Source organism: Hemibagrus wyckioides, linkage group LG09 (genome assembly GCF_019097595.1).
Source record: "Hemibagrus wyckioides isolate EC202008001 linkage group LG09, SWU_Hwy_1.0, whole genome shotgun sequence".
Lineage (NCBI taxonomy): Eukaryota > Metazoa > Chordata > Actinopteri > Siluriformes > Bagridae > Hemibagrus > Hemibagrus wyckioides.
Window position 1 is genome coordinate 13,747,321 of NC_080718.1, and position 26,135 is coordinate 13,773,455.

The 26,135-nt window shown below is 39.5% G+C and overlaps 1 protein-coding gene across 1 annotated transcript; it reads right to left on the reverse strand.

The window, feature by feature from the left end:
• Nucleotides 1-6,031: 6,031 nt before the first annotated feature.
• Nucleotides 6,032-20,553, reverse strand: crip2 (cysteine-rich protein 2). The gene is made up of 8 exons (XM_058400101.1): nucleotides 20,396-20,553; nucleotides 14,190-14,284; nucleotides 9,875-9,932; nucleotides 8,498-8,632; nucleotides 8,226-8,294; nucleotides 8,040-8,134; nucleotides 7,443-7,500; nucleotides 6,032-7,146 (listed from the first exon to the last, which is right to left on the reverse strand). The coding sequence occupies exons 1-8, from the start codon at nucleotides 20,436-20,438 to the stop codon at nucleotides 7,079-7,081; spliced, it is 621 nt and encodes a 206-aa protein (XP_058256084.1). The 5' UTR covers nucleotides 20,439-20,553; the 3' UTR covers nucleotides 6,032-7,078.
• Between the last annotated feature and the right edge of the window lie 5,582 nt (nucleotides 20,554-26,135).

The window sequence follows — 26,135 nt, forward strand, 5'->3', positions numbered from 1 at the left end:
ACATCATGAAGTACCCCAATTCCCAACTAATTCTGGGTTTTTCAATTCAATTCAATTGATTTGTATAGCGCTTTTAACAATGGACATTGTCTGAAAGCATCTTTAAAGAAGTATAGAAACAGAGATGGAAAAAAAATAAAGTTACTATTTTATCCCTATTTTATCCCTAATGGCAAGGAAAACCTCCCTTACAACTGTGACCAAATATCTACTACTACACTGGATCCTTCTGCATCTCTCTCTCTCTCTCTCTCTCTCTCTCTCTCTCTCTCTCTCTCTGTGTGTGTGTGTGTTTTAACTAAATGTATGCTATTTTAAGGCTTACACTCTTGCTATTCCCAAGTAATCAAAGGCCAGGTTTTTGCAGTGGTATGTCTTCCTATAAAAAGACTTCCCATAATTTAAGAAAAGAGCAATGAAAGTCGACATTTTAAAGTAGAATTTTATCAATTCTAGTCTCAAGTGGTTACATTTATAGTCTCTGGTTACGGCACATATGTGTCATGTGGTTTTTGATTAGCTGCCCAAGTACCCAGTAATCAGGTGGTAATCACATGGTAGCCTGACAAGGGTTTCAATTGTCTGTTTATTTACGGTTTCATTTGTCTCTTTCAGCATCCGTCTTAATAGAAAAGCAATTTTCCTTTTTACATTCGGTTCCTGTGCCTTCTTCTTAGGAGACGGCTCATTTATGTGAATTTTTCCTCCAGAACAGGAAATTAGACATTTAAAACGGCTGTTGTATGATACAAAATGTCAGCACACTTAAAATACTCTGGAATGCTGGACGTCTGAGAACGCTCCCGTCTCCATGGCAACTACAGCTCTCAAACACAAACTCTGATTCGCTGTCCAGACAAGAAAAGGGCGGCTGAGGGAAAAGTTTTCCCAAGTGAGAGAGTTGTAGCAAAGGGTGGGTTTATGTGGGAACACTTTCAGACCGCTGAAGAATGCAGCACTGTGAAATGGTAACAGGTCTGCAGCTGTAGGACGCCGAGGATATTGTGCACAACTCTATCTGGTTATTGCAGTCTGATATCTCTCTTCCACTTGTACTTGATGTGTATATTGATAGCATGAAAAACTATAGAGAAACAAAAGTAAAGGAAATGTGCAATGTGGAAGTTATGCAGTAAATCGCCATGGAAATCACTACACTTTGGTTCACATGGTTCTGAATTTCTGTTCTGCATTCAGTAAAGATTTTTGAAGAACAGAGCAAGTGGATTTTATTGCTATTTAACTTGGAAGAAATATATATTGGAATGAAATGGGTTATAGAACAACACATAGTGGAACTACACACAACAACACAGCAGCAAAAAATACAATAAATGTGATAAAAAAAACCAACAAACAATAAATTTGTAGGCTCATTACAACAGATGGAAGAAACCAAAACCAACAAAACAATACTGAATGGAAGTACAAACAAAAAAATGTACAAATCTGTAAAGCTGTCCATTTGTTAAAAGCACTATACACATAAAATTGAAGTGAATTGAACTGAACTTAATTTGGGTAGAAAAACCAGACATGGTGAAAACTTAGCAGCAAGATACATAGGTAATAAAAGTGTTTCATGACTGCATGATAACATTGTCGCTGAGAAATAATGCAGAATATGAGGCAATGCTGTACTTTTAAAGCAGTGATAGTCAAAGGGGTGTGTGACAAAGCGGTGGCTAACTGGGATGGGTTTTGCTTAGTACAGATTGGTGATGGGAGCAATGTATGCCCTTTCTCCATCTACTGCATGTTTTCTTTAATTGACTAGTGGGCAAACATAGATAGAGGACTGATAGAAAGAGATATCTGAGGGTAACTTCTATTACTCTGGGCTACTAAAATCTAGAAGCCTAGAAAACAAACAAGCTACATCCACAGTTACATTCTGATACCTTTTAGACAAGTTGCTTGTTCTCCTAAACCAAAACAACTGTGATCCCTCAGGGATGGAACTAATGAAGAGGATATCTAGTATGGGATGGCGGCCCAGATTAAATGCTGCAGTGGGAAGGCTGGAAGTAAACACATGGCCAGCAGGAAACTCAAGGTCAGAAAATGAAGGAATGAGTTATAGAAAACACCAGTTATTACAGATACAGGGTTCATCAGACTTTCTATTGATATAAATGGATTTAAAAATGTCTCAAGTTGCTGCACTATGCAGTCTCCAGTAGGTGTTCCTACTACTGGTTGCCATAGTGATAAAGTTTATTAATGGGTGGTGCAATTAGCATTTCAAAAATCACTTTTCTTGCTGCTACCATGAAACATTTTGGAGGATTTGTATAAAAAAATCACCTATGAGCTGAAGGGGAAGCAGTGTGTGCTCTTTGCCACGAATCACATGCACTCTATTGTCTTCGCTCCTATTGGTAGTCACTGTACCAAGTCTTTCCATATTTGCTTAACTTAAAATTTTTCTCAACATTGTCTCGTCACTGGACACGCCCACGTCTAGTTGTCAATGCCCACTGTCGCTTATGTTGCTGGAAGTCGTCAGCTCTCAATGGAAATAAATGCTCTCTGGTCGCTTTGTCATTGCCGGTCTCTGTATGTGTGAACATAGCATAAGACTTTCCAGTGGCGTTAGAACTAGAATTATTCCTATTACTTCCTGTAGGAATACTGTAGGAATTACTTCCTCACTGAAGTTTCAGAAGATATTTTATTGCAATGAAAGGGACAACCCAAATATGGAACAACCCAAATATGAAACACCCTCCTGTTCACTCGTTCAGTGCAACATGAATGATAAAAACTGAAATTTCCTTTCCCCAGACCATGGGTAACTACATTAGGACCATCTTTAGATGACAGAACAATAAGAACTGGAAAAGAAATCTTCTGTTTGGCTTGGCAGAAGCATTCAAGGAACTGTATGCCTTCTTGTTTGATCTATGAGTTTGACAGCAGGAAGTTGAGACCAGATCTGTTTATCCTTGGCTATCTAGCCCAATCTGCTTACTTAAGTCATGTCACTGGCATGCAGAAGAAGTGAGAGGATGTTGGTAGTGCTGAAAGATGGTGTCTGGAAATTCTGAGCTCAGACAAGAGCAAAGAAACAGGCACCAGTTGAAAGTCTTCCAGCCTGTTCTTACAACCAGGTCAGTGAAAGCAGTAGCTCATATCGTTCCTGCCAGACTTTTTAAGAGCTTTGCAGATTCACTCCATTAGATGATAAGTGTCTAGATTTGGTTTTTTTTCCCTTTAAATAATCTTGTGGCTGTCACACAGGTATCAGTATTGAGCAGCTGTATACTCTTAACACCAAACCAGCAGGAACATTTTTGGAATGAAAAGTTCAACTTAATAAAGTGTTATGTGTGTTCATAAAGTTTAGCAGCAGGAAAGAACAACGAAACACTTGACTGAACCAAGACCAAAGTAGCATAATTCAACATTTTTAGATGGTTGACCTTGAATCTCAGTGACCCATTTAGAACAGACAATCTGTATCCACTATTTAAAAAAAAAAGAGACCATCTGCTAGTTCATTCAATGATTTCCATCCTCCAGGATGACATCTTAATTTTGGTCAGTGTCTACACAAATCTTCCTGTAGCATGTGACTGAAAATAGCCATACTCTTACAGAAGATACAGTGTTCCAGTGGAGACATAAACAACATTTTATTTGACTTTTTAATATTTTACATTTCAACAACAGGGCTTTAAATGATGTCTTTAGTTATTCTGAGTCATCATTATCAGTCTCCATTGTGTAAGGGTGTATAAGCACAGCTGCATCAAACCTTCTCCAAACTAAATCTCTCTTTATCTTGCCAGACCCTGTTGCTTTTGGCTGCTAGCATCAGAAAACTACCATGGACTCTTCTGTGCATTGCTTGGACAGGACTGCATTGCATCTGTTATAAGAACAATGCGTCCCTAGGGGATAACTGAAACGCTCTGGAGTCTGTATCCAGCCCACAGCATTACTTCCTTGGGTGGAGTTTGATGAGACAGAAAGTGCAGTGGAGATACAGACAGACATTTCAGTGTTCCTTAGCTGTAGGAGTGGTTACTAGATAGATACAGGATTCAAATCGTTTGATATAATGATGTGGCACAAATTAGCTGTTTTAGTGTTATGAGATTTCATGGGGAACATTTATAGCACTGAGGCAAGTCTTTATGCTACAGTTGTGTGTGTTAGAGAATCATGGGTCAGGGATAAACACTCAGTCATTAGGAATATCACTGGGTAAAAAAAGATAGGGTAGACAAAATAGATAGATTTTGGATTTTGAAAAAAGGAAACTGTCTGTTCATAGACCATGAAACCATAATCTTCTTCTTCTTCTTCTTCTTACAATTCAGTAAATCTCAGTAGTTTCTCCATTGCTGAGAACTGTCAGTAAGTCTTATGTCATCCATAAACAAGCAAGCTTACACAGAATTTTACTAACCTTACACAGATTTTGTGTTTATGAACATCCCATAGAGCAAAAATGAGTTTGATATCACCATTTACTTTGAAGATATAAACTTTTGGTTTTTTTTGGTTTTTTTGTTTGATAATATTGCCCCTAGTAGTAGTGGAGCATGGAGTGAAACATGTCAAAGAAATGTGAGCACCACAAAATGGGTGCAAATTTAATTTTTTGGTCTAAAGAGCCAGTGGAAATATGTAGCATTAGCAGTTTTATATGTGCACAGAAACGTGTAGGTTGCTGCTGCTGCTGTAGCTGTTATCACATTGTCCCAGCATGAGGTCAGGATGAAAACTGGCTCTCACACTGTGAGTGTGCCTGGCGTGCCAGTGAAAATCTGTCTGTTTCTCCTGTTCCCATGAAACTAAGACATGAACAGTGTCATACCATTCAGTCCTTTGTTCTTATCCCAATTTGTTGTCATCTTTCTTTGTCAACAAGCTTTCCTCTTAACATCATGCTATTTATAACAAATCAACAGAGCATTTCAAAAGCATTAACCTTGTCCCTGCAAAATACTCTAATTAAAAAAGTTCCTATTGACTAGTATTCCTACATTTTCAAGTAGTATATCAGTATATAACGGTGAGATCAGCTGGATGTTATCTGTGAGCTTGGTGCGATTGATGGGTTTTGTCACTGCATGTCATGTCAAAGGGCTTGTGAACATTTATCAGTAAATGTACTGCCAGGTCTGCTTTTGGCTAATAGCTGGGTGTGGTAGAGAAAAGGTCCAACAGTCAGGCTGCTGTGAACATTATCCTGTTGTTAATAACACAGCATACTCAATGAGGCATTCGGTGATAAATCATAAGTAGCATAGTAGGAAATACATAGTTTTACTCTTTTCCCCAAAGGTCAAATAAAGGTTAAGAAAAAAAAAAGGACTTTGCATTTGTTTTGGGAGTGTGCATGTTCAGCACTGAATTTCTTTGCCTTGTCACCCTACAGTGGTGAGTAACTCTTATGAGAGTAGACACTCAGGGCCCAGTACACTATTTTGGTTTCTACCTAGCCAAAAAAAACAGTGACTTTTTAACTGCCAAGCCAATATGACCCTCAGATGCAAACCAGTAAAAACAATTTATGATTCACACTGCTGTATGAATCTCATGTTGACCTTGGTAACACAATTCATTTACTTACGTCTTCCTAAAACGTCACTGGTGCAAAATTTACTCATTTTATCCATCTGTTTTCTATAGCGCTTATCCTACACAGGGTTGTGAAGAACCTGAAATCTGTCCCCGTGGACTCAAGGCGCAAGTCAAGGGACATCCTGGACAGGATGCCAACTCATCACAGGGCATAATCTCACACACTCTCTCACACTGTAGACAATTTAGAGATGCCAATCAGCCTTTGGCATGCCTTTGGACTGGAGGAGGAAACCAGAGCCCCCTGAGGAAACTACTGAAGCACAGGGAGAACATGCAAACTCCACACACACTGACACACACACACACACACACACAGGGTGGAGGCAGGAATCAAACTGCTTACCTCGGAGGTGCAAGGCAAACATGCTAACTACTAAGCAACCTGCATATGTTATGAAATGTTCAAATTAAATAGACAATCAGAGCAAGGAAAGGTTGTATACAAATTTATTAAGAACAGTAGCAACTGGGCTTAAGTGGAAGCATTGTTTTTATTTCTCATCCTACTAAAATAAAATCATAATGTCAATAACTCTTTAAGTACTAAAGCACATTCCAAAAGAATGCATTGTCATTAAAGTTTAACTTAAAGCTTCCTAACAGCTAATTCTGACTGGCCATGTGTTTTCATGCAAGCAATTCTTCAACATTCAGACCACATTAATGAAATACAATGAACAAATTATTGATATATATTTCCCTTGTTGGACATAAGCTAAAATTGTCAGCTATTGTAAGTACTAGTCTCAGCTACTTGATCATTAGAGATCTATCGCAAAGCCACACAACACCCTTTGACCTCCTGGAGACAGGATTGGTTCCTCTCATAAAAATAAGATTTGACCCATTTATTTTACTGTATGTACATTTCTTCCACATCTTGGTTGAGTTAGAAATGCTGATAGGCAGCCAAAGTGTAAATCTGGGTTGGTGAATATGTTGTAGATTTATGGTAGACTTATTTATTGTAGATTTATGAGGTTCAAGAAGTGTGATCAATCTGCTGTCTGCAAAATGTAAAATAATAATAATAGTAATAATTTCTATTCATTCATCTGGAAAACCACCATAGAGATAATGCTCTACAGTGTTATATGATTAACGTTATTGTAGAAGCATTGTACCTCATACATAATAATAATAGGTTGGACAAATGCGTAAGATCTGTGTATAAAACATTTTAAATAGATTACCATATTCTAGATCAAATATCCAGAACTGGATGCTCAGACAGTCAGTATCTATGTATAACAAGAATGAGGCTATCAGACCATCAGTGTAGGGTTACGTTATGTGGCATCGGATTCCCATACGCGTCTATGTTGGCATTGCTGTCAGTCAGCATGGCCGGAGGCTGGGAAATGTGGTGGAGAATGTGGCGAAGAAGGTGTGTGTGAGTCTGTGTGAGCTCATGTAGTAACTGTGTTTGTAGTGGTGTTGTGTGACTGTAGTGCAGCGATGTTTTGAGGGTGCAGACTCATGGCTGGGCTTCTGCATTGACCTCCTTGTCATAGATGTAGCTGCCAACACCACCTGTGTTCACTCCTGAAAGCAGCACAATGAATCAGTCTGGTCATATGACAAAGGGTCATTTTACACACACACACACACACATACACACACACACACACACTGATGCAAACACACACATAAAACTGAACTAAAGCCAATAAATGTATTAACTATGAACAGCCAATAAATTGAAAAATTTGTTTAGACCATGCATGCTACCTCTTACAGTTTAGCACAAGCCATGTATTTTTAGAATCTATTTAAATGTTGCAGGCTGAAGAGAATAATGCATTAAACAGCGCCATCTACAGGGTAAAAAGAGATTGTACCTTTTGGTCCAAACAGGACAGCGTAGCATGGTTTGTGGCAGTAGGGCTTGTCATCATGCTGACAAAATAAAACAAATACATCAAAATTTGGATACATTTGCTACCAGGAGTTTTACAGTTTGAACTTTTCACAGTATGTTGAACTAGTCTGAGGTTCTCACAATGTCACGGTTTTAATTGACCATTTAAAAACACAGGGGACACAATAAATGGAAAAGTTTAATATCAGTAATTTTTTTATGATCAATATAATGTAATAATTTCTGAAAACATCATTTCCATCAAATCAATATAATTACTTTTACTTATACTGTCAATATTTTATCAGGATGTTATTAAAAGCGTGTGGCTGTGAGGAAAGGTGGCTTGTGAAAAAAAATAAATTAGAAATCTAAAAACTTTGCAGGGCCAGAAATTGATGGAGTCAGCAATGCTATGTTCTTCTGTGGCAGTGAAAGCAGTGTGTATACAGTAGTAATGGATTACACAGGAAAAGGGTTGCAAGTGAGGCCTTTCAGATCATCCTGCTTCCACTGTTAAAAGGGAAATCACAGTGATAACACTATGGGTTTATCTGCGGAGTCTTTTTCTCCTCACCTCTGCATGACTCCCTGCAGCCAGCGTCTTGCTGCACCTCTCACAGCGCAGACATGGCCGATGCCAGTCCTTCCCAAGAGACGTCACCTTCTCGGCTGCGACCACACAACAAAGCATTATTAAAGATTCCTACTACTGAGTGTTAGATTACATGTTTCCAATTAACATGAGATTGACCAAACCTACCGAAGTAGACCCTCTTATTGCACCTAGGGCATACGTTTGCCTCCCCAGAAAAGGTGGTGATGCTTCCAGCTGAAATAAAAAAGCAGAAATCCATATAGACATTTTTTTTTGTTTTGTGGTTTTCACTGGATACTGGGCAAGAATGAGGAGCAGAGAGTTTTTGATTAAAGCCTCTGGCCTGCAGCTGTGGGAAAAGCTGGGTTCAGTTGCCTCAATAATTCCCCAGAGTGACTGAGTTTATACGATTTCAGTCTATGTAATTCTTTTTTTACCTTTAGAAGGAGGTCTGCTGGGTGCTGAGACCCTCTTCTCATCAGGTTTGGCTGCAGAGTCCACAGTAGATGGGGCTGGGTCTTTGTTGGCTGGTGCCTCGTACACATAAGATCCTGCACCCCCAATGTTCACACCTGGATAAGTACCACAAGTTAAAGCCGCCCATAAGGACAAGCGCTCCAAAGAAACACAATAAAATCATAAACATCTTAAATTGTAAAAAATTAGTGTTATTAATAATGCTAATTAAAATGATATTAATAAAAGCATTGTAACAACATCCTACACCATTTTAACAAACAACACCTAATACGTATTGTCCAGCAGAGGGCCCTCTGTCACACAAAACTGCAAAGAGAGCTCTTTTGAGATCTTTTGTGACATGCAACAACCTTAAACAGGTGAAATGACATTTGTTTGTTTCACTTCCTTTTACTTCAACTAAGTTACATGCTGACAGACAGACAGACAGACAGATGAAAGTTCTGTCTATTTATTACTCAGAATCTGCTCAGCACCTGTTACACTGTAAAAATCCACTGCTTACAGTTTGAAGTGGAAACGTAATAACCTGCAATAACTTCAATTCCATTTAACTCACCCAGTTGCCTACAATTCAGTGCTACAAGAATGTAAGAGGTAAGACAGAGCAAGAGGTCATATTACGTGTATCACTTCTGTATAGGCACACATCAGTGTGATAGTAATATCAGGTTTCAGTTCAGTACTGTGCTCATTGCTACTGTTACACTAATGAGCTATTGACACAAAACAACAGCCATGGCATTCACAGCAAAGAAGACTACAAACTTTGCTGAGAGAAAATATTATTTTCACCAGCTTCGGCCTCATCTTACGGCATTTTAACTAAATTTTTTTGTAAAATATGAGGGTTGCTGGTCTGAGCTGTATCAACAAGTGTGGTAAACAAAAATGTATTTGCAAACATGCAGAAAAAGCTTCACATGTGAGATAACTTCATCTCTGCGAGATCTAAGACGCACGCGTTTTAGGTCTCTACTTTGCATATGAAGTGCACCTCATGCGCATTCAATTGGTAAGGACTGCACTCACTGTTATAGCTCTAAGTGCTCAGGTTTGCCTCCCTATATTAAAGCTACTGTCTGAATGTGATAATAGATCGAAAATAAAATTCACTATAAGGGGTTCAGTGCTAGCAACCAACCTAAACAAAGGTAAATAAAATGTCCCATGATGCCCCTGATTTCTTAATACCAAGTAGGTTCTTCATTTCATTCTCTGTATCTGTATCAATAAGTGTTGTTTTGTACTCCTACTCAGTCATCTATATATTGATGCACTGACTCTTCATGTTAATACTAGTTTTTGTACATGGTCATGAACTAATTTCTCACCTTTTGGCCCAAAGAGGGCGGCATAGCAGGGCTTGTGACAAAAGGGTTTCCCATCATGCTGCAAAAAAAGAGGCAGAAGAATGTCAGCAAGGAAAGAATTAAAACTTTCCAACCTACTATGTTCCATCAATATCTCCATCTGTTCGAAGTTTGATGGTGTCTCAAGCTGTAAATCTAATTGTCTGAGCTTTTTAGTGCATGTTTTCATTTGCCATGGCTTTAATTTGGCTAGGTACTCACTTTCCATTTTAAGCACCTCCAGTACCATTCCCTCTGAGATTTTTTTAAAAGGCAAAAAAATAAAATAAAATAATATAAAAAATCCTGTGGCATTGTCTCCCCTTTCTCTATAACTCTGTTAGCAGTTACTAGAGCTCTGTTGATTCATAAACTATAACAAGCAGGTGTGTGCTGAATATGAATAACCTTCACTTGTGTGACTGGGATGAGGCTGGGATGTGGTTATCATGGAAACAACTACTGGCCAGCTGTGAGAGGATGTCAGGAGGAAATCATGAACAAGGCCACTGGCCCTGTTAGCAGATGTCTGCTGGGAAAAATTGCAGAAATGCCTTCAGTCTCACCATAGCAGACAGTTATACCACAAATGGTCAAGACTGGGAAAAGGGCAGATTCTCATCAGGACTACTGCACAGGGTAATAAGCCTAAAACTATTTCCACTGCACACTATACTGGTTCCATCAATGTGACTCTGGTGTGATGGCTTTTTTAGCCTTCCACTCAAGGCAGGGATTAATTTCATTTCATGTTCAGCCAGACTGCTTTCTGTACCGAAACCAGTGGGATGAATTTGAAGGTCCCAGCCCACTCACTTCCCACAACCTAATACCAATGTATTTGCCATTGTTTTTCCATCAGGAACCCAACACCACCTTTACCAAGAGTGCAGAATCAACCCCCACAAGCCCTTCAAGAGGAAGACGTCTTATAAAGAAACCATATCTTTAGGATGCCAAAACACAAGAACATCTAGAAGACTGCTTGCTATTAACAACAAAAGAATCTTTCCAGATTTGTCAGAGGCATTATCCAACTGGAACTGTGCTGGGTTTTATTCTGAATAGTACAAGACCTCTAAATTGCACTGAGGAAAAGTGTACTGCTTAAAAAAATTAAGAGAACACCTAATCATTGCAGATTAAACACAGAAGTGCAGAAGGTGCTGACGTTGGATGAGAAAAAAATTACGATTTCTGACAACACTCCGGTGGACAAGACATCTTACAAATGTCTTTTCAATTAGCCCACATTCTGTGGTTTATTTTTTAACATTTTAAAAAAATCACAGTATACTACAAAATCTAGCATGCCTCATTATGTGTGTTAGTGGTCCATTTGAGATGATACAACACTTCTAAAATTCATACACTAGATGGTAGAGTACATGCATAGTGTACGGTAAGTGAATATTATACAGTACGTCATTTGGGACACAGTCACCTTCATTTCTTCTCTTGTCCAATAGTTAAATAATTTAAACTATTCCCAATTGGATTTCACTGCTAAACTGTTTTATTTCATATGTATTTTTAAGGCGGCAGTGTTTCCACACAGCTCCAGGATCCCTGGTTAAATCCTGAGCTTGGGTTTCTGTCTTTGTGGTGTTTTCCTTATCTTCTCCCTCACAAAATCATGCACCTAGGTGGATTGGCTAGACCAAACTGCCCCTAGCTCTGGATCCACTGTGAATTACTATGAAATGAAAAATCTTTTGTTGATGTCTGACCACCAGCCATAAACCATCCTCTGCTGTTGTCTGCAGGTTAAGGTATACAGCAGGTGAAGGGAAATTGGAAACAGGTATAGAGCTATAAAACACTATCAATAAACATTATAGAATATTATCAACCCATTAAAATACATACACCATATGACATCTAAAGCACTTTACATATAAACATATTTTCATTATATTATCCATCTCCACTAAGAATATTACAGGCTTTTGGTTATTAGAGTCATGGTGGATCCAGTGTGTTTTCACACCAGGGGCAGGTTGGATTAGTTGAATTAGCACATTTGGGTTAGATTATGTTAGCTACCTTTCCTGGCTGTCAGAACATGGAAACATGGCACCCACTTTGGAGCATGTACTTTAATTAGAGTGCCCTTGCATGGATTGAAGGTATAAATTCCCTCACTGAGAGATTACTAATGCAGACCAGCATTCAGCTGGGGATGATAGAGGCCCTGCTTCTATATTAAATGCAAATAGCAGATGCTTACAGCTCTTGGAAGCATAAATAATAAAGGAGAAGACATTTTTGGGTTCACAATACAATATTCATTAAGCTGTCTTTGTAGAGTGAAAAATGAAAAGGCTTAGACACGACTCTTATAAAACATCACACATTCATCTCAATCTTTACTGTCTGATTGTGAAGAACAAGATAGAGATCATTATTGCAGATACAGAAAAATAAGAAACATGCAATAATCAGTAGACTAAATGTCCTCATGGGACAGTTTAAAAGTGTCTGGCCAAAGGAAAGGTTTCAAATTTACACCACAAATCAATAAATATGAGAGTTAAGGTAGCATTGTTTATTTAATTATTTAATATACACTGCCAACGGAGATCCTGATTTTAATGAAAAGAAAGGAGTCTAGTAGCACACTGGCCTGACCCCCCCCCCCCCACACACACACACACACATGCGTGTGCACACAAGCACACACACCCACACGCAGAGCACCACATGTCATGTTCCCAGGGCCCTGAAGCCTACTCCCTCTTCAAATAAACCACTCCTGCCCTCAGAAAATGAACATACACCATACACGTGATTCACAGCACATTTGCTGTGCTGCAATTAATAAGAGTGAAGTGATGCCAGTGTTATTTTATGCGTTTGATCATTTATTGATATATAATAATTTTGATTACAGATATGGCCCTCTAGATGTTAGCTGTTTGCCCTTTAATTTTGGAAAATTGATAAACTGTCCATTCCAGTAATTGTTTAAAACCTGAACAATGTAAATTTATATTTATTATATTATATAGTTTTAGGTGTAAATCATGCCACTGTGATGCCACACCAAACTGTCTTACCTACTAAACTGTCCAGTGTGTAATTCAGTTACAGTTAAAGCACCATTAACATCAGACTATAACAATAACGAATACTCTTAAAACTGTGATACAATTAGATCAGTAAACAATTTGCAGCCTATAGCAAAATGACTGTAAGGTATAAGATATATATCGAAATTAAGCAGAAGACACACCCCTAGCTATGATGTCTTCATAAATATATTTCAAGGCCTATGGATTAAGAAGTAGCAAAGGAAACAAACCAAAGTGCTGAACAGCAAGTGAACATTTTAACCTCAAATTCGATGCTTTAGAAGTGGGGAAAAATGGGCAAGCGTAAGGGTTTCAGCGAGACAAGGACCAAATTGTGATGGCGAGATGACTGGATAAGAGCATCTCCAAATCTGCAGCTCTTGTGGAGTGTTCCCGGTCTGCAGTGGTCAGTATTTATCAAAAGTGGTCCAAAGAAGGAACAGTGGTAAACCAGACGACAGGATCCTGGGTGGCCAAGGCTCACTAATGCACCTGAGGAGCAAAGGCTGACCCGTGTGGTCCGATCCAACAGATGAGCTACTATTGCTCAGACTGCTGTAGAAGTTAATGCTGGTTCTGATAGAAAGGTGTCAGAATACACAGTGCATGACGGGTCGGGGCTGTTTTGGCAGAAAAGGGGAGACCAACACAATATGAACCAAGTGGTAATAATTTTATGCCTGGTCGGTGTATACTACAGATACTGTCACAAAGCGACTTCATAAAAATCAAATGTAGATTTCTAATTAGATGCCTACTGAGCACGCCATGAGATGACATAAGGAAGGAACTTTGAGAGGAACTAGATTGTCCTGGGTGGTAGTTGATAATGAGATTATAAATCATTAGGTTTACACAACAGTATTAAATACTGTATTTCAAAGAGATTCTGAACATGAGCATAACAGTCTCTATTATTACAGAAGCAGTTTTCAGGTACAAGGCTACAGTATCCAGGTGAGATTAGCCAATAAGGAAAGGGTTGGGCATAAACTGTTTTTGGGAAGTGAAAAAAAGATATTACACCAAATTGCTTGTACAGCAGTGTAACTTTATTCTGTGTGTGATTTATTTTCATTAAATATAATTTAGGATGAGTCTTATATTCTGGAGTAATTAAGTAAACAAGATAGTTCTTCCTGCTAGCCTGGGAAAAGTGTGATCAATGGTAACATTGAGCTCTCAGTGTGCTGTTTTACACAGTGGACACTGGACACACTCACCTCAGCATGGCCTCCTGCTGTCAGGGTTTTGCTGCAGCGTTCACACTTCAGGCAAAACTTGTGCCAGTCCTTCCCCAGAGACGTCACCTTTTCAGCTATTGAAGCAAGAGAGAGTTAGAGAGGCAAGAAAGGAGATTAGAAAGAGAGAACAGGTGGGGGAAAAAAAGAGGTACAGACATATTAATAAATCTTACTCGACACATCAGCAAGCCAAAGTGGTTTACTCTAATCATAAGAACAAAGCTCTTTTGGCGACATTCAAGAATTTTATGATTTACATTGTGCTCTAGTGAGAAGATAAATATTGAAACTGAGGTCCCTGTACTTTATCAAATGCTCTTTTTGGCAACGTTGTAGAAGTGCTTAAAATAAGTACACTGATGTAAGCAACGTTGGTGATTTTGACAACTTCTGTCAGAACTGCTCCATCCAAACATGACAATGCATCATGAGCCAGAAAGTACTGGTGCAGGTCCAGAGAGCAACAAGCAGTACATTACTCCTTGTATTGTGTCTGTTTACTAATTGTTTTTTCCTGGTTAAGGCTTTATCCAGAGTCACTCAGTGTACAATTACTATAAGGCACAGATACACCCAGATTGGAAGCCAGTCCTCAGATACAATCATTAGGAGTTAAGTGTAGCTAGTCCAAATACTGGTATTTTTCCACTGAAGCCAGAAGCAATCAATACAGGCATCTGGAGAATCCACACAAACAACATCCAGAAGTAAGGATTGAAACTTATACCCTGGAGCTCTGAACCAGACTACGTGCACCACTGTGATGTCCAATTTAAAACATTATATATGGCTATTTGCTCTGGAAATTTACACACTCCAGGGTTGATCTGGTTCCGAATATCTGAAAGCACTAGTGATGATACATCTATTTTGCATTATTTTTTTTTAATATAACAATTGTCATTACAAATTAGATTACTGGCAAAAACGTGAGTGAAAAATCAAGGAAGGAATTTTTTAAATCCTTGCATGAATTGAGGAGTTTCTTAGTATTTGATATGTCCCCTTTTTTGTTTTAATGAGAGTGTACACTCACACTGGCATGGACTCCACAAGTTTGTGTAAAGCTTTTTACCGTCCAATTTAGATCAGATCCAATCAGAGTGTCGTCTGAATATATGATTCGATTAGACATGAGAAAAATCAGAGCTTTTGTACAAATAGACACCTACAAATAGTGAAGAATCTTAAATAATGAACAGTTAAGATATTGAACAGTTATTTACTTTGTTTTTACGCTCTCATTGCCACGACCTGGGTTCTATCCCAGGCAGGGAGCTAACCCAGCCTCAGAAGTGTTAATTCTCAGTGCCAGTCCCAAGCCTGGATTAAATGGGAGGGTTGTGTCAGGAAGGGCATCTGGTGTAAAACCTATGCCAAATCAAAAAACATGCCGGCCAAATGATCTGCTGTGGCGACCCCAAACAGGGAGCAGCCGAAAGAACAACAACATATTCCAAATCCTTCTGTTTATTTCAAATTTGACAAATCCCAGATTTTCAGTCTGGTCCCTGACTTTTGGACCTCACTGCATATTTCCAATCTAAATAAGGTGGTACTGCACCATTAATTATTTAAAAAAAAGAAGAAAAAAGGGAAATTGCCTTGTTGTTGCAGCTGCAGCTTAATTTTTGCATCATGTACAACAGCACTTCTCCTATTGAAACACTTGAATGCTAAAATTGAAGCTGCAGCTGGACAAGCCAATTTGTCAACTTCTCATTCTGAATCTTTTGTATCCAAATCTCCAAATTTCCTCTAGATAGTTTCTCTTCCTTGAGGAGTGTCCCAAGTGGCATAACCCCAGTCCTAAGAATACTCCTTCCAATTATAAATCTCCTCCTGTACACAATGCAGAATGGAGTCCTGCTGGGGCAGCCTTCATCTACAAGAGGAAACACCTCCTCTTATCAGACCCGGGCACAAGCGTCCGAAGAGGGCAAGTCGTTTCCTCCGGGTCTCTTCTCTTTCACAGCTTTTCCGCCAGAAGAGGGAGCATTGTTGTAGGTCTGTCGGTCCTTAGACTCTCCCGTGGGAGCAGCACAGGGAAACAGGGATCATTTTCACTATGAAACAAAATGCATCACCGCACAATAAAAGTGCTGGACTCTGGCAAGGGCATATAAAGGACCTGGTAATAATGTGGCTACTATATTGCAGATCCTCCATGAGTACAAAGCTACACCTGTTCTCCAGAGATTCAATGTCAGAATGTCAGTTCACCTTAGTATAAATTATTACTACAAAAATGAGAGACTAATATGTTCACAGAGATATTAGGAGTCAAGGGTCTGTGTGTCAGTGTGTTAGACTGAGCAATGAGGCAGTTCCAGGCCCAAGAAAACTGAGTAGGAGAAAAAGACATACAGACTTGTGGTTAAACAGTACTGCTGTTATTAGGAGAGAGAAGAGGTTGTCTGAGTGCCTGTACTATGTAGTAATTACTGTCTCAGCCAGCTAGTTAGTAATTGGCCACCATCCAGTTCCTTAAACACATGAAACAGCATGTAGCCAATTATTTTTGCATAAATCTATCATTTCAGCTACATACAGTCAACCTTGTGGTCACTACAACTCATCATCATCCCAGATAATGATTTCTCCATCACTGGGGACCACTGTAGTTGTTAGAATTGCATTATAGAGTCATGTTTCCTGGAATGAAGGACACCAAAGCACAGGGCTCCAATGAAGCACCATGTAAGATTATCCATGAGGGGATATCAGGCTTTAATCTAGTGTAGCGGATAAAGCACAACATGCATATCTAATTGCAGATAATAACACAGCGACATAATATGATATAATAGTCACAAGCATCATTTGCTAGCTGCGAAATTCCTGTGCTAGATCTAGCACAAATTAAGAAATTACATGAGCGGGCATTCAGGTTTCTTGTTGCTTATCAAATAAAAATACAAATATCTAAAATTTATATTATTATCTCATTAAAAAGGTTGCTGACTCTTTTCAGAGACTCCTTAAGTGCAAACAGTTTAACCATTACCCTGACTCAGATCATTTGACACTGCAACATTTTCATGGAATTAGCAACTACTTTAATTGTGTGTGGCCTGTGATAATCCAAGTAGGGGAATTGTTTAAGAGGCGTATTTAAGTGGGTAATGGAGAGAGCGGAAATCGCAGGGCACTGGTAATTTACGGAGGCTCTTTACGGGGCTCGCTGAAAGGACGTTCTTTTTCTGGTTGGCTAATTGCTTTTCCACGATTATCAACAAGAAGTCGGCATTCCAACATCCTATGCCAGAGAGACTGAGGAAAAACAAGAGGGAGCCTGGGAAAAATATAATTCCTGATTGCTGGTCCTGTATTTAGAAAATGGATAATGAGTAATCGCAGGCAAATAATAGCAGGGGCTCTAACAATATTTGCAAAGAAAGCTGAACTTGAATATGATATCTGACTTCTGTTCTGAACGCTTGCTGTTTAACATTCCGGTTACAGGGCACTGATTACTGCATGATCCTGTATGATTACTGATTACTTCCCCTGCAGAAACACTGAGAAGGCCTGACGGTACAGTTACAGCACAAATAACCTCTACAAAACTGTAAGCTCAATCCTGTGCCTCCTCTCCAATGTCTCATTATTAACAGCACATTTGCTCTGAAATAACATTATCCGCTTAAACAGCTGTGCCTCTTCTGATCTATGAATGCACGCCTCTCTACGTTCCATGGTCTTAACCTAATTTAAGGAGACATGCTACTAATGTCTGCAAACAAATAATAAATTCGTCAGGCAAGTGGGAGCTTTGGACTTCAAGTTCGAGTTGGTTTCTGAACCTAGGCGTTACATAGCATTAGCAGTGGGTGTGGCAGGAAATCTCTGGTCTGCAAATGTGTCTGGCTTTCTCAGGCTGATGCAAGGGCTCTTCAAACCTGGCTACCGAAGGCCAGTCTGGTGCCAGCCAAGGTGGGGTTTTCTTACTGAGGGGAAAGTCACTATAACAGGCCCTATGACGGGCCCTATGATTATTGCAATGTGGAATCACCAGGCTGAGAAAAACACACACATTCATAGATACATAAAAATATATGTACATGTGTGGTACTCTGTAACCAAGTAATGAGGCAGGTGTGTGATGGTTAGTGATTTATTAACGATATATAGTGGAATATAGAATAAAGCTCTCCTTCCATCCTTGCTTGGCTGCATTAAAAATAAAAGTAAGCTTGAAATAAATATTTAAATATGTTCAAGGAGGACATCTTAAAAAGGGGTTTTAAAATGCAGTTGCCATCCTACATAAAAGAAGATTGACAATTAATGGGAAATGTGGCTTTTTGGCCTTTTATTTGAAAAGCAGCAGTCTTCCTCTAATGCTCACACCAGCTGTTGAACAGTTACAGAAGCTTTTACCAAGAAAGGAAAAAAACTGAGTAATAAAATGTAGGCTTTAAACATTAAAAATGTTTTCTTAAACACAGTGGTTCACCACTTACATTTGAAACCATTTAAAACAGGATACACTATGTGTAAAAGTTCATTTGAAAATACTTGTTGATGTTTGGGACAGCAGGTTTTATACACAGAGGCTACATGGTATATCTGCCACCCAGTTCACAACACCATAGTTCATTTCAATTCCTAAGTTATTAAATGAAAAGTCTTAATAGTATAGAAACCTTTCTTGCTTTCCTGCTGCCAAACCATACAAAAAAGATAAAATAAATATAAAGTATTGACTCTAAACATTATAAGGAATGTAAAATCTAATATTTACAAGTCAGTCTGTAAAATTATAGTATAAAATGTTACTTTAGATACTTTAGTCCAGTGAAGCAAGTGGTACTCAAGCAGATGAGATGGTAGATATATGAACGGCATGGGAGCCTTTCAGAAATTCCTTCATCATATTTTTAAGGGTAGCGCTCTTAGACAGGGAGGAGTGGGACACACCCAAAAGTCCACAGCTGCCATGATTTCAGCTGGGTGCTAATATTAGCACACTGTTTCATTGATCCAGCCCAGCACCCCTATGACGTAGACAAAACCAATGGGTCTACCAAGGGGTTTTGGAAAATCTAGTGCAGCCACATCCTGAACCATAAAGACAAATAAACGATGTAATTACACCCAGCGGTGTAGCTGATGCTAAAAAAGGCAAATTAGAAATCAGGTGCTGACATAACAACACAACCCAGTGTCCGGGTAGCGTAACCAAACAGTCTCTTGAAGGGTTCTGCTTATACGAGACTAAAGGATGAATGATAGGGCCGTGATTGCTGTTATATAACCCTGATTCTATTCAACCAATTGATTTTGTTATATAAGCGCGTGACTGACGGGATGAGTTACAGTCTTGCACCCGAGTCCCATGCAGTATAAAGAAGGAGAGCAAGTTCACCACAGACCCTGTACCATTAGATCAATTTAGAAATAATATCAATGAAAAGGGTCCTTACAATAAGACAGTGGGAATAGGAAGGAAGTACAATAGAGTACAATGATAAAGGATCATTTGGGCATTAAAAGGAAAAAATGCCTAGGGCAAATATAGACCTGGTCATTCATTGTCACAGTACAAAATCTCTGAATCTGAACAAAACCAGATATTTATTGAGGACTTGTATGGAAATTACATGAAAAAGAAACAATCATGTAAAGGGGGGAAATATCATTCAAATTCTTCAGTAACACAATTAAACAAATAACTGTGGCTGGGTGTGTTTATGTAATGTAATGTACTTGTAGGTGCCAACATTTACGAATTCCATTGAAAAAATAAAAATAAAGATGTTATAAGACATTGCAAGATAGAGAGTCGTGTGACTACTTCTCATTTTAACACAACTGTACTTAATAAAGTAAACAGGTTCAGGTTCTATGCCTTAGGTGTCAGTTCTGCATGAATTGTTGTCTTTGTGTAAAGTGAACGCATCTCATCAGCTAAAAGCAAAAAGTATTATGCTAAAGTGCTAAGGTGATTTACGAGTAAGTCGCGATATTGACCCCTGTGTAAATGACTGATTTGTATTAAAAGCCCATGCAACCTGTTTTCATTGAGCTTTAGAAGCGGCACAAAGCGGGATGCCATGATGAATCCATTCACATTTGGACATTTTTTTTTTATCCACTATAGATATTTCATCTCTGTAAACGTATTAAGCCTAAAAAAATCTCACTTAATTTAAAAACGAAATCGAATTGAATAAACTTACCGAAATAGACTGTCTTTTCGCATTTTGGACACTTTGACGCCATGCTTGTTTTCTGTTTTGAATCAGAGAGAGGATGAATGGTGTTTAGCCGCAATTTACTGCTTTCCTCAGTCGCGCGCCAGAAGCATTACACTGAAGCATCCCGCTTTGAGAAAAGATCTATATTTGCATAGCCCCGCCCAACGGGCGTGCCTGTTTGTAGGTCCCGCCCACAATTTGCGAAACGCTCATAGGTCCGACGACCTGTCAATTACAGTGTGGTCGCCGGGCTGGGACGTCCACACAGAGTGCCGAGGAGGGGTCTGTGTCTCTCGCTTTTTCCATCCTTGAGCTGGTGTGCAACAAAAGCTCCTTTCACTGCTCATGAATAGAGATTCTTCAGGACACGCCAGACCGTTAGCAATGTGAAATCTTTCTGAATGACATTGGCACGTCCTAGTCATGCTTAGAACACTTCCTTTCTTGTTTTCAAAGGGTCATCTCTAAAACTGGACAATTTAAGGTCCAGTTTTTTCACTGGTCAAAAATAACCATCTTTTTTTTTTGGTCTATACCACTGATTTGCGCTGCCTTTAAAATTCATCAAAATAAAATGTGTTTCCATTGTGTGAAAATGTTGTTAGTCTCACACACCCACATGCTGTCTGATGACACTGAGCAGATCCCAGCATCATACTGTAGATAAATGTCCTGTTTCTCAGCTATCTCAAACCGTGTGACTGGTTAAGTCACTGTTTTAAAAAGATTCCCACTACAGAAAAATCTACACATCTGCTTTGACTGTTGTACTGTCTACAGATAAGTCTCTGTGGTGTTTACATCTCGCAGTGCCAGGGGTTTCCGAGTCAGTAGGCTTGCTGTGAGTGCAGCTTTGTGTGGTAACCCGGACACTTGCTGCATAAGCACTGTAGGGCAGAATTTTCCATTAGGCAGGCAATGGATACTGATTTGGGACACAAATAAATAGATAATTATATGAAGAAACATTAATCCTGGACATAATACTTATATAATACAATATATGTATTTAGGCGGCTAAAATAAGCTAAAAATTTTGCTTTTAAATCTGTATAGCATGCTTCACCGATGGCTCTTTTCATTTGTGTTCTTATCCACAGACCTAAGAGCCAAACAGGTGCTGAATGCTCCCTGTCCTAACTGATTACACGTTTCTTTTCCAGGGAGAACAGCCCACAGCAAGTGAACCTTTAAGGTAGTTTGGGATTTCCAGTGCTGTCCTCGTTACAGGCTCCACCTAAATCCACACTACATAGCATCACTCAGTAAGAGGGACATATTACAAGTCATGTGGCATTTGGAACATCTGAATCTTTAATGTATACGTGCATGTTTTCACAAGGGTACTCAAAATAGCAAAGGAATTTTTAGGGTGTGGTTTTTTTTTTTTTGCATGTGTCCCTTTGCTGTTGAAAGAGAGTGAGCAAAAGACAGAGAGAGAGAGAGAGAGACAGAAGAGATCTGCAATTTTAGTTTTGAATAGTTCACAAAAAAGGAAAGAGCATATTGATGCTTATTTAAAGAGCACAGTTTACTATGAAAAGACCAAAAGTAGAAGAGCTCTTATCAGACCATTGAGAGCGCATTAGAAACCAACTGTCTGGGAGGGGAGCAGCAGTGTCTGTGTAGGCTGATAATAGCCTGTATAGATCAGATTAGCAGCTTTAGTTTCAAAATTTCAGTATTAGAGAGAGAGAGAGACAGACAGAGACAGAGAAAGAATGAGGGAGAGAGAGGACTACTTTTCTAGATTTTGTTGTGAACTGTCAATTAAAGCAACAAAAAGGAGACATTATATTCAAATAAGAAGGTTGCTTTTATTTGAACAACAACAACAAAAAAACAAGCCTGACAATCAAAAAAGAAAATAATATTTTTGTATAAGCAGACAAGTCCTAGTTTTCATGGCTTTCTGACTGTATGCATGAGAAATCAATACACTCTTAGAGAGTAAAGCTCTCTTCTCTTCCCTCAGACCGAACACATGGCTCTGTCACAGCTTCTGCTCAGCAGACATGGCGACTCTCAGCACACATCCTTCCTCAGGGAGCTGCCCTCTCCTCCATAACCTCATGCGCTTGCTTGGGTAATCTGGGTCACTATATTTAGCCTGGATATTTACAAATCTGTCATATCATTGTCAAGTCAATGTTTGTCTAAGTGCATAAGAAGAAACTAATGCTTTTCCAAAGGCTACTCAGAAGGGTGGGGCAGCCATGAGGTCAGATAGCTATGGGCAGTTTGGTATTTCTGTTCAAAATACCAGTAGTTCATACACACTCATACAGCAATCATAGGTTATTGTGTGTAGTCCACATCAAAATTACTGTTCATAAAAATAAGCAATAATTATTACATACAATAAATAACACAATGTAATGTAATACACTGATTACACTGCACTTTAAAAACCACTGACAGGTGAAGTGAATAACATTGATTGTCTTGTTACAGGGGCACCTGTCAAGGGATGGGATATACACTATATTGCCAAAAGTATTCGCTCACCTGCCTTGACTCGCATATGAACTTAAGTGACATCCCATTCCTAATCCATAGGGTTCAGTATGACGTCGGTCCACCCTTTGCAGCTATAACAGCTTCAACTCTTCTGGGAAGGCTGTCCACAAGGTTTAGGAGTGTGTTTATGGGAATTTTTGACCATTCTTCCAGAAGCGCATTTGTGAGGTCACACACTGATGTTGGACGAGAAGGCCTGGCTCTCAGTCTCCGCTCTAATTCATCTCAAAGGTGTTCTATCGGGTTGAGGTCAGGACTCTGTGCAGGCCAGTCAAGTTCATCCACACCAGACTCTGTCATCCATGTCTTTATGGACCTTGCTTTGTGCACTGGTGCACAGTCATGTTGGAAGAGGAAGGGGCCAGCTCCAAACTGTTCCCACAAAGTTGGGAGCATGGAATTGTCCAAAATGTCTTGGTATGCTAAAGCATTCAGAGTTCCTTTCACTGGAACTAAGGGGCCAAGCCCAGCTCCTGAAAAACAACCCCACACCATAATCCCCCTCCACCAAACTTTACACTTGGCACAATGCAGTCAGACAAGTACCGTTCTCCTGGCGACCGCCAAACCCAGACTCGTCCATCAGATTGCCAGATGGAGAAGCGCGATTCGTCACTCCAGAGAACGCGTCTCCACTGCTCTAGAGTCCAGTGGCGGCGTGCTTTACACCACTGCATCCGACGCTTTGCATTGCACTTGGTGATGTATGGCTTGGATGCAGCTGCTCGGCCATGGAAACCCATTCCATGAAGCTCTCTGCGCACTGTTCTTGAGCTAATCTGAAGGCCACATGAAGTTTGGAGGTCTGTAGCGATTGACTCTGCAGAAAGTTGGCGACCTCTTTGCACTATGCGCCTCAGCATCCGCTGACCCCGCTCCGTCAGTTTATGTAGCCTACCACTTTGTGGCTGAGTTGCTGTCGTTCCCAAACACTTCCACATTCTTATAATACAGCTGACAGTTGACTGTGGAATATTTAGGAGCAAGAAAATTTCACGACTGGATTTGTTGCACAGGTGGCATCCTATCACAGTTCCACGCTGGAATTCACTGAGCTCCTGAGAGCGACCCATTCTTTCACAAATGTTTGTAAAAACAGTCTGCATGCCTAGGTGCTTGATTTTATACACCTGTGGCCATGGAAGTGATTGGAACACCTGATTCTGATTATTTGGATGGGTGAGCGAATACTTTTGGCAATATAGTGTATTAGGCAGCAAGTGAACAGCCTGTTCTTAATGTGTTGAAGTACAAAACACATGCAAGCAAAAGGAACTGAGTGATTTTGACAAGAGCCAAATTGTGATAGAGGACTTTGTTAGAGAATCTCCAGAACAGTAGGACATGTGGGGTATTTTCAGTATACAATGATTTGTACCTACCAAAAGTGTTTCAAGCGAGAACAACCAGTGAAACATCAACAGGTTCATGGGCACCCAAGTCATATTGATGCAGGTGGGAAGAGAAAGCTAGCCTGTCTTGTTCAATCCCACAGAAGAGCTTCAATGTGTTGGGTTTAAATTTCCCTGGTCTCAATCTGATTTAAAGGTCGGATCTGCTACTAAAGTCCACATATCTGCTGCTAAAGGTGCCAGATAGCACAGCACACCATCAGAGGTCTTGTCACTCAGATCAGAGCTGTTTTGGTGGCACAAGGGGGACCTACACAATACTAGGCAGGTGTTTTTAATATTAAGGCTGATCAGTGTAGGCTGAAATATAACATATTGAAACATATATTGTGATATTGTTATGTCGTATAAATTAATTGTAATCAAATATATATTTTAAATTATATATTGCATATATATTTATATACTTCTGGTTTTGAATTACTGGCACACCCTCAATTAGTACTTGGTGAAGTGTCCGGTGGAATAATAGCACTGGACCTCTTCCTGGAATGTCTAGCTGAGTCTTGGACACTCCTCCATGCAGAAGAGGTTTCTTTATGTTGGTAAGTTTGTTGTTGTTTTATACTGTTAATTTTATACATGTACGCTGACAAACTTATCTTTTATATTTTTTTGGATTTTGTGTCAATTTGATTGTGTTTCTTTCATTATCTTGCTTGGGTGCCCAATGTGTCCCCAAGTCTATTTTGGTTTCCTTAAAGTGTCCCCAGGTGTGTTTTGTGTGCTCAGGGTGTCACTTGGTCTATTTTGGTATCATTAAGGTGTCCCCCAGGTCTATTTTGGTCTCCTTAATGTGCCCCCAGGTCTGTTTTTGGGTATTCATGGTGTCCCTAGGGCTATTTTAGTGTCCTTAAGTTGTCCCTAGGTCTATTTTGGTGTCATTCAGGTGTCCCCTGCCATGTGTGGAGGTGTCTCTGGACACTAAATGATCGCTCACATGTACAGCTGCTGACAGGAAGTGTTGGTGCAACCTGCAGCAGGTTTACAGTCAGCATGTTTGAAATGCAACCTTCGTCCTTATTTTTCCCTAGATAATGTTGTGCCACAAATATTTCTTCTGCATGAAGCTCTATATTGTAATGCAGTGCAACATCATTGAGAAGATCTTGTGACAAGAAGGATTGGAGGATGGATTACAGGCCTGCACACCTTTCAAAATACTGTCCCCTACACATGAAAACCGTTGAATGTGTTGACTTAGCTGACTTATCATCTGATCGACACATGACTCTTCAGATTATCAAAGTCCCCAAAGATCAACACCACAAGTTATATCATCAACAAACTCATGTAATCGCTTTTGTTTGTGTCGAGGAAGTGAAGACTGATCATCCATGTTATTTTCCTGACAAACAGTCTTTGCCCTGTTGTACAAGCTTTGTGCCATTTCAACAGTTCGCTTTGCCTTCAGTGTTTCACAGACAGGTGTCCCAGTTTCTTCAAGACAGAGTAAGACAGCATTGTAGTTTTCTAGCATTGCATTAACAGACATTAAGCTGACAGGACCAACATGTTTTCAAAAGATGAACAATTTCATGGGCATGTAGACCAAGTTGTTTCTGTACAGCAATCAGCTTCTCATGGTTTACAGGAGAGGTGTTGAAAGAAGTGTAAATGCATTCTAGGCAATCAAAAAAAATCAGATGCTTCTTGAATGGTCCTGCATGTGTAACACAATACAAGGTTTAGTTCATGTGTGTAACAGTGTATATAAATGGCTTCCGGGTGTTTGGCCCTGAAAAGATCCTGCACACCACCAGATACCCTGCTCATCACAGATGCACCAT

Bases quoted from the DNA above. Each gene is read 5' to 3' on its own strand.
- crip2 (XM_058400101.1), bottom strand. From the start codon at position 20,438: ATGGCGTCAAAGTGTCCAAAATGCGAAAAGACAGTCTATTTCG. The intron at 8,633-9,874 runs GTGAGAAATTAG...GTACTTATCCAG, and splicing joins CGCCCTCTTTGGGCCAAAAG to GTGTGAACATTGGGGGTGCA. The intron at 7,501-8,039 runs GTGAGGAGAAAA...TTATTTTGTCAG, and splicing joins CTGCAGGGAGTCATGCAGAG to CATGATGACAAGCCCTACTG.